Genomic DNA, 9,095 nt, shown 5'->3' on the forward strand with positions numbered 1-9,095 from the left:
ATCTGAATGGAATTGGAACACCCTTAACCCCCAGCCAGCCTTGTGTCTCTTCTCTCTCGAGCTCGACAGTCCATCACTCACGGCGGCTCACGGTGGCTCACGGCGTCACCTTCACTTCGTCACTCACTCGTCGCTCCCCTCACCTCGTCGGTCGTCACACTCAGTCTCTCACGGCCTTACCTCGTCGCGGTCTCGGTCTCTCACCTCGGTCGTCGTCGCGGTTCCGTGCACCTGCGCTCGCTTCGTCGTCTTCTTGCTTCTCAAGGTCTCTGTCTCGCACCTGGTCTCGATCTCTCCCTTCCCTGCGCTCTTCGTCGCCGGTAGCAGAGGCAACAGATCCCGGTGGGCTGATCTTTGTTGTCGTCTTCTTGCTTCGAGCCTTGCCGTCAGCTTCTCCCTCGCCATCAGCTTCTCCTTCGCCGTCAACTTCCTTCGTGCAACACGATTTGGTGAGTTTCCCCTGGTCTTTCTGCTTCAATTTTGGTGCTGCATCAATGCACTTTGATTTTGTTGCTGAAAGTAATTTGTTGCTGAAAGTTGAATGTGTTGCTGAAATTTGTTACTGATTATCATGAACCTTGAATTTATTGTTGACATGCCAAAATAATCACTTAGCTTAAGTTTGTTCATCGCCGAAAATCATTACTGAGTTTATTGAACCTTGAATTTGGTGCTGTTTTGCAGAATAATCACTTAGTTAAGTTTTGCTTCATCTCTCTGCCCAGGTGAGTTTCAGCTTTGGCCTTGTTATTTGATGCTGAACATATCATGAATGTGGTTGTTGCTGAAAGTAAAATTTGTTGCTGGATAACTGAGTTGAGTTGAATTTGTTACTGAACCTTGTTGTTGTGTTGCTTAAAAAATGCTAAATCTTTTGTTGGTGTATGTTAAGGGATAAGAGATAAGAGAGTTGGTCACTAACAAAATTAGTTTGGTACAATTAGTTAGGGTTTGTTATTCTGATCTCTAATCTTTCTCTCTTTTCCAACTCTGTTATAAATGAAGCTTTTACAATTAGTTTGCTAGTTTGTTGTAGCTCTCTCTTCAAACTCTTCTTTCTTTGTTTCTGATGTTCTGCATAATGCCGTGTTTCTTATGGAAGATATAGATGCAAATCAAAACGAGGAAAATATTGATCAAGCTCCAAATTTGTCCTATGAAGATATAGATGTCGATTTTAAGATCACTTGGACTTGATTTATCGATTGTGTTATCTTTTGCTTGTTCTTGTTTATTTAAATGGTGAAAGTATTTTGTACTAGAAACTAGTTTATTATCTCTTTTTACATCATTAGTTATGTCTAAAAAATAATATTTGATTATTATTATGTTTGTAAAGACTTGCATTTTAAGTTTTAATACTTAATTTTAATTTTATTTATATAATTTGTATTTTTTTAAATTATGACCGGGTCAACCGGGTGAATCAATGACCCACCGGTTGAACCAGTGACCTGGTGACCCAGTCATATGACCGGGTTGATTGCCAGTTCGGTTCTGATAACTATTAGTTTCTGGGTTTCTGGCTTCTGTTCGTGCTGTTTTTGTTTTTTGTTCTAGGCTTCTGTTCTTCTATTTTTTAATTTTTTAATTTTGTTTTTTATATGATTAATCAAATGTTGAATAAACTTGTTGTATGTTGAATTTGAAAATAAATTTGATGTATGTTGAATTTGAGAAGTTTGCTCTGCTCTGTTCTTCAATTTTTTTTATCTTTTCAATTCTGCTCTGTTAAATTTTTTGTTAATTTCAATTCTGCTCTGTTGAATGCCAGATGAATTGTATGAACTATGAATTGATATATTGGTCTGGATTCTGGAAACTCTATCAGAGCTGCAGCCACCTTAAAAAACTTGGCTTGTTAAACTTAAAAAAACTTGGCTTGTTATATTGTGGTTTTACTTTACAGAAAGAGTGCATTGTAATCATGGTCCAGTGGCAAAGGCATTTCTTGCCAGTTTTTCGTCAAATTGCACACTTTGCTACCACCTCATCTCCCCAAGGTTGGTGATTTATGTTTTTAACTATTTCCTTCTTGCAAACTATGTGAAGTTGCTCATGCTTTACTCTTATTTTTTTAGGTTTTATTAAATACTTTAGAAAACCTATTTCTGTACATTGTAGGTAAGGGTCTGACGACGTTGACAGCAAGAACAATACTATTGCCCTCAATTTCAAGTCGTAGCCCTGTTTATCATTCTTTCCAATACCAGGTTTTGATTTACATTGTGAATGATCATATCACGTTATAAGCTCTCTACTTAAACTCTATTGAGAGATAGTTGGAGTTTACACGGTTCTTTTGTTTTAGGGAATTTCGGGTTCTACCTGTTTGCTTTCTAAGTCATCAGATCTGGAACAAACACCAACTTCCTCCCCGTTAGCCTTAACTTCCTTTTTGGGTAGCAAAGAAGCTCAAGACCAGAAGCAGACACCTGTTAAGAAAGAAAGAGTTCAAGCAGTAATGTCAAAAATAAAGCAGGTTTGTTTTTTTCCCTTGTGTAATTCTGTTATCTTGTATTTCTTAAGTAATTGCTCAATTTACATTATGGACATGACACAAATCTTTTGATTTCATTGGTTTTCTTTAATTTATGTTAAAGAGTACTTATCATTCAAATAGTTTAATTCCATTTCATTTTAATAAAAAAGCATGTCTATGATTTCTACTTCTGCCTCTGACTCTGTTTTGAAAATGGTACTTCTTCCAAAAGCAACAACAAACGAACCCATTTATTAAGACAACCCTATTATGAAGTAGTCTAACAGAAAATGAGAGGACTGAGAGATGCTTCTTATAAGAGAAAAAAAAAACAATAAATATGATTGAAGCGCAGGTTTCTAGTGTCTAAAGACGTCTGAGAGAGAAACTCCTATTAAAACATCAATCTTTCATCCTGAAAGGTGCTTTTAACAAAACTATTATGATTTAGACAAGGAAATTGTTCCTGCTTAACAGGTTCAGTCACTGCCATCGTGCTGACTGTATTCATTTCTACCTCGATTTATCAGTTTTTGTATGTAATATTCTTTATAATAATTATTTCTATTTTATCTTGAAATAAGATTTTCGAAGATTCCTGAACTTTTGAAATGCCTTATAACCATTGGGAACTTCATGCTTGACGATATGATACACAACTCAACTCAACTCAAATGCTTGCACTAACTATGAAATGCCTTTCATGCCATTCACAATTATTGTTATATTATTATGGATAATTCAGTTTTAACAGCATAACATTTGGTGCTGCAGTGATTTTGTCAATGCCAAATTGCCAATATATCGTGAATTGCTTATGGATATCATTTTTTCCCCTGTTAATATGGGTCATTCTGAAGTAACTGCTTAAAATACAATGTTAGCTAGTTCAGACTGCAGCATAGCAATAGTTTGAAAACTGAAAAGTATAACATGATCTGTTTCATCTTGAGACTATTGGTTGAGCATCTCTGAACGTGCCTGATAAACTACTATTTTATGGTTTATATTGTGCTTAATTGTATGATTTTATCAATTCTTTACCCACTTATTCATATGATTGGCATGCATTTAAATTTCCTTGCTAAAATTATTACATGATTGAATATTTGCTTCCTAAAGACTTTTAATTATGTATTTTAATTCTCTTTCATTCCATTAGATGCCGTGATCTGTGTGTTAAGTGTTTCAGGCTTTATAGGGCATGAATGACGTGGAGATTGGAAAGGAAGCTTGCAAAAATGGAAGGAACACAAGAAATTGAGGAGATGACCAGCGAGAAGTGACGCGGACGCATGGCTCACGCGACCGCGTGACATAGAGGAAATCGCAATGACGCGGACGCATGGCTCACGCGACCGCGCGGATTGGAACTGCACAAGTGACGCAGAGGCGTGGACGATGCGCACGCATGGCAAGGCAAAACGCCGAATGACGTGTCCGCATGAATGACGCGATCGCGTGACATGCGCGATCTGCAGAATCTGCAGAATTTGCTGGGGGCGATTTTGGGCCCTGGTTTAACCCAATTTTCGGCCCAGAAAAGTAGACTAGAGCCAAGGAACATGGAGAAACGAAGGATAACAATTCACTACAGACAATTCTCAGTTTTAGATATAGTTTTACTCCTCCTCTAGGTTTTCTCTCTGCACACTCATAGTTCTTAGGATTTATTTTTATTACTTTTCGCATTAGGATATTGAGAAGAGTTATTACTTCCGTCAAGACTTCGTCATTCTCGTTTGTTTTCTTTACCTGTCTCTTACTCTTCCATGTCTTTTGTTTACTCAGAAATATTATTGGATTATTTTTAGAATTTATTAATACAAGAACTATTTTTATTTTTAATTGATCCCTTTGATTATTACTTATCATGTCTTTCTATATTTCCCTTTCCTATGTTATGAATTCTACATTTACAGTGAGCGAGTAGTTCCATAACTTGGATGGGAGTTGATTGAAGGGAAGACCTTGAGTTGGAATGCTTAAAAGAAAAATTGTAATTGGGTTTATTGTTGGATTGCCCTCTAGTCACTGACACCAATCCTTTTCAATTGAGCGGATTGGAACTTGTGAATAGAAACAGCTTTCCAACTTGCTTGACTTTCCTTTACCTAGTAAGGGATAACTAAACAGAACAACCCTCAATTATCAATTAATCTTGAGAGTACTTCAACAAGAATAGAGCTTCCAATTAATCTACTCCCAGTCAAGGTTTTTATTTAAAATTACATAAATTCTCCAATTTAATTTTTCGTTATTCAACTCAAACCATTTTTGAAAACATCTGATTAATAAAATAGCACATCTCTCTGCAACTCGTTGGGAGACGACCTGGGACTCATACTCCCAGTATTTTAATTTAAATTTTGTGACAACCCTTCTAAATTGATAAGCAGATTTCTGGTTGGTTAAGAACTGTACTTGCAACGTATCTCTTCTAATAATTTCTTAACTCGCCAATTTTCGCCACCCCATAGAGAATACCAGGTCACCAAGTCAAATGGTGCCTCTGCCTACTTTTTGAGAAACTTTCTGTGTTTCTTCAGTCAGCATAATTTTCTGGTCAATGAAAAGCCACCCTTAGATTGAATGCTATGGAAACATGATCATAATTTCTGGGTTTCTGTTTTTCTGTGGTCCAGTTAGCATATATGACTGATTACCTTATTTTTCAACGTGCTTTCTCAGAGTCCTAAGAAGGTCAACTTGGTTGCTGCTTTGGTTCGTGGTATGCTGGTTAAAGATGCATTGCTGCAATTGCAAGTGACAGTAAAGCGAGCTTCAAGAACTGTATATCAGGTAATAAGTGGTATTACACTGTATTTTCATTTCTGTGTGTAGACAAAACTAAGAGTATTCAATTTCTTCTTCTAGAGCACCATACAGCATCAAGGCTAGGCTGTTGATTTATCTGTCCTCATTGGTTTCTAACCAAGAGTTTGTATTTCCTTAGAACAAGTTCAGCTGTTGGTGTAGTCGGTCATTAAGCCTTGTATCTTAGCAATATATCTGCAACTCTCTAAAGTCACAGATTCATTCATTCACAAAATAGACCATAAAGATCAACTTCTTTCTTACCTTCAGATACTTTCAATGTTGTTGTGCTTTTTCTCTAGCTGCCTTATGTCCTTCTCTATCATTTTCTACATTCTTTTGGCTTTCTGGATTGTCCAATTTTTTCTCCTCCACTTCGGTCCACAATTTCAAGGGCCTTATTGTTGTTGTTGTTGTTGTTGAGTTGTTTCCGTGTGGCCTCAAGGTCACGGTTTCAAGCTGTGGAATTGGCTACTTATGTAATTATCAGGTTAGGCTGTCTACATTACGCCCTTTTGGTGCGGCCTTTCTAGGATCCTGCATTAACACGAGATGCTTGTCTACAGAGCTGCCTTTATTATTATTATTATTATTATTACGCACTGCACTTGTAGTTTGTTTCCTACATATATTTCAGCTCCCAAATCTCATCACTTCTTCCCCTTAATATTACCATTATCTAATTCTATGGGATTGTTCCTCCTTTTCCATGATCTGTGCTGGTAAATGCAGAATTGGAAACTTATGTTTTAAAGTTATAAGCACTGCAGGGTATTACTCAAGCCCAAGGAAATGCCGTAAATAATCATGGATTGGATGCAGAGCGCCTCATTGTTGGTACACTTCAAATTTTGCAATTGTGTAACTTAATTTGTTTAGCCACTTTGTTTAAATCCGTGCTGATGCTGTTTCATATTCCTTGCAGCCGAAGCATTTGTTGGAAAAGGATTATTCCGGAAGAAAGTTTCTTACCATTCCAAAGGAAGAGCCGGCATCAAAGTCAAACCGGAATGCAGGCTAACAGTTGTAGTAAGAGAAATAACCGCTGAAGAAGAGGCGAAGATTGCGAGGTTGAAGGTTCACAATTTCCGCAAGCTCACGAAGCGTGAGAAACGGCTTGTGCCGCATCAGCTTATTGTGTCCAATCCTGTTTGGGGCCGCAAAAACAAATCTAGCGATCGAAACTCGAGTGCCACTGCTGCATGAGCTTCTTAAATATTTCAGAGTTTCAAAATAGTTGTTTAATGGTTGTGGCATATTCTTGTTATCCATCTTCATGTTATAGAAATAGTTGTTAAGAAATATCGTGGCTAGTTTCACATCGAGAGTAACTCCAAATGTTAGGATATGTATGGAGAAATTTGTCTACCCCTTAATTCTAAGGTGGTTACTCCAACGAAGACATTGTGAACTGTTAGATAGTTTAATATATTTGATTGAACTATTTAACGGTTCATAATATCATTTTCACAAAAATGCTTTTATGGAAACAGCCACCTCATTCGAATAATAAAATTGTGTTTGAACAATTCCCCTCTTTTGTTATTATTTCCCAATTCATCCTTCTCAAAATATCCCAGGATTCCTTTCTCTTGTCCTTTCGTTTTAACCCAAAAACCAATGGCACAAAAGGCTCTTGCTTTTATTTTGAATTATTTGTAAGGGGTACTATGTAATTTTATTGAACATGAAGTAGCAAATGGCTTTTTTATTTTTTTTGTCATGGTAGCAAATGGAGAAATCTTGTTGGACCGTGATGATGGGTTTGCAAAAATATTTTTTGGATCTTTAAAGAAAGTAAAAACATTTTGGAATAGAGGAGTGAACTGACTGGCTATAGAAAGTTTCAAGATACATCTCTTTAATTTTGTTGGTTTGCATAAGAATCTGTTACTTCCTCTCTTCTCAGATTCAGCAAAACCTAAACTCTTTCACAGATTCTCTCCACTTCTATTACCACCGTCCGCCACCCTCCTCCTCCCTCACCGCCGCGCTCTCCCTTCTCACTGCTTCCTGCTTCCCCCTCTCACTCTGAAGGTCACCGCAGCACCGTCGTCGTGCACCTGAGAAACATGTTCGAGGAGAACGTTGTCATCGCGTGCCTCACCCAGCCCGAGGAGAATCGTCATGTCAGAGGAGAATCATCTTCATCGCCGTCAAGCAAGATCGTCAGAGTTAGAATCGTGTTTGTTCGTTCTCTATCGCCGTTGGCAGCCTCTTCTCTGTTGGCCGCTCTTCCTTCCGGTAAGTCAACCTCTGTGATTTTTGTGATTTTCATTTATCTTGAAGTATTTGTTAATTATTATAGCATTGTTGTGATATCTGTCATTTTATATTTCTGTGATTTTTTGTGATTTTATATTAGTTGTTGTCTATGTCCTAATGATGAAAATTCTTGCTTGTGATACCCAATTTCCGACAGATCCGGATCACTGCCAGTCATCAGATGTTACTTCCCAGTAGCCCTATAAAACTCTAGACTCGATAATATTTACTACATATAAGCCTTTCGTATTAACGGAATCGCATATGTTAACTTATTTTTATCATATAGCTTTTTTTAACAAACCTATTAACAAAACCATGAACATCTTCAGAGATATACAATATAAAATAAACACCAGACTAACAGCAAAGTCAAATAACAACAAGATTACAGAAAAGATTTCATACATATATATGTCTTAAGTTAGTTCATACAAACTTGACATGCTTAGATAGATATATATATACATACATATAGACTTATATACAACTGACAACTTTCCAGATACCTGGTTCATAAAGAAAACTCCTAAGCTGGTACCCGGGCTAAAAGAAAAGAAAATATCAAGTCCTGTCCCTCAAAAATGCTACAGAAGTGAGGAAAAGCAAAGTCTAAGGAATGAATACCATCTATCGTACATTCTTTCTACCGTCGAGGCACAACTTTGCAACCATCAGCTCAAGACTAGTTTCGAGCATCTCCTGTAGGGTCCGACAACACGTGCTCCTCTGGTATTTCTTCAGATCACCTAGCCCATCATAAGGGTCCGACAACACGTGAACTTCTTGATGTATTTCTTCAGATCACCTAGCCCATCATAAGGGGTTAGTGTGGTCGGCAGGGTGAACCTCATAGGCAACACGAAATTCATCACCTCGGCCATGAACGTCCCAGGGGAGCTTTCTAGGTTGTCGCCCTCGTCGTCTGGCCAAGCTTTCTCATTATGCTCGGGTTGCTCTTCTTCGTGCCGAGCAGTTTCAGAGACATGCGTCGGCCATGAGTTATGTTAGGCTTCTTCTGTCCGTTCTTGTCGATCATTGTTGTTTTCCATTCGGGTGTTATTCAAATTAGAAATTTGATTTGCCATTCGTTGGTTCTCTTCGGCCATGCGCTGGTTGGCTTGCCATAACTCGGTCACCATCTGAAGGAGTTCAGATGGCGTGGGTGGAAGTTGTTCAGCCATGGTTCCAAGCGAGAACGTCGAGGCCGATGATATATGGAAAGGGTTATATTCTCGGCCCACGGTGGGCACCAATTGTTCTTGTATAGATACCTGAAGGGAGAGCTCGGTCCCTGGGAATCGACGCCGAGTTGTTATCTTCGATTCCGACCTTTGAGCCTTGTGGAAGTCTGAGCTATGCTCCGAAGGGATGTCCAAATGCACAGAGCGTGAGCAAGAAACAAGGGGGGAGTGTACCTGCAAAGGCACTCCGAAGCTTAAGTCAGTATTGAGAATTCAATGTGTTCTAAGGATAGAAGACTATACCTTTTATGAGTGAAGATAGGTCGGTTATGTTTCCGTTTCATCAT

The 9,095-nt window shown here is 38.2% G+C and overlaps 1 protein-coding gene across 1 annotated transcript; it reads left to right on the forward strand.

The window, feature by feature from the left end:
• Positions 1–372: 372 nt before the first annotated feature.
• Positions 373–6,828, forward strand: LOC107626935 (uncharacterized). Its single transcript, XM_088504906.1, has 8 exons — positions 373–449; positions 685–725; positions 1,910–2,003; positions 2,125–2,213; positions 2,312–2,482; positions 5,174–5,284; positions 6,070–6,136; positions 6,225–6,828. Exons 3-8 carry the CDS (start codon positions 1,928–1,930, stop codon positions 6,503–6,505), a joined length of 795 nt encoding a protein of 264 aa, XP_088361032.1. The 5' UTR covers positions 373–449; positions 685–725; positions 1,910–1,927; the 3' UTR covers positions 6,506–6,828.
• Positions 6,829–9,095: the final 2,267 nt, after the last annotated feature.

The sequence above is a fragment of the Arachis ipaensis genome, chromosome B2 (genome assembly GCF_059453495.1).
Source record: "Arachis ipaensis isolate K30076 ecotype BB chromosome B2, ASM5945349v1, whole genome shotgun sequence".
NCBI classification, from domain to species: domain Eukaryota; kingdom Viridiplantae; phylum Streptophyta; class Magnoliopsida; order Fabales; family Fabaceae; genus Arachis; species Arachis ipaensis.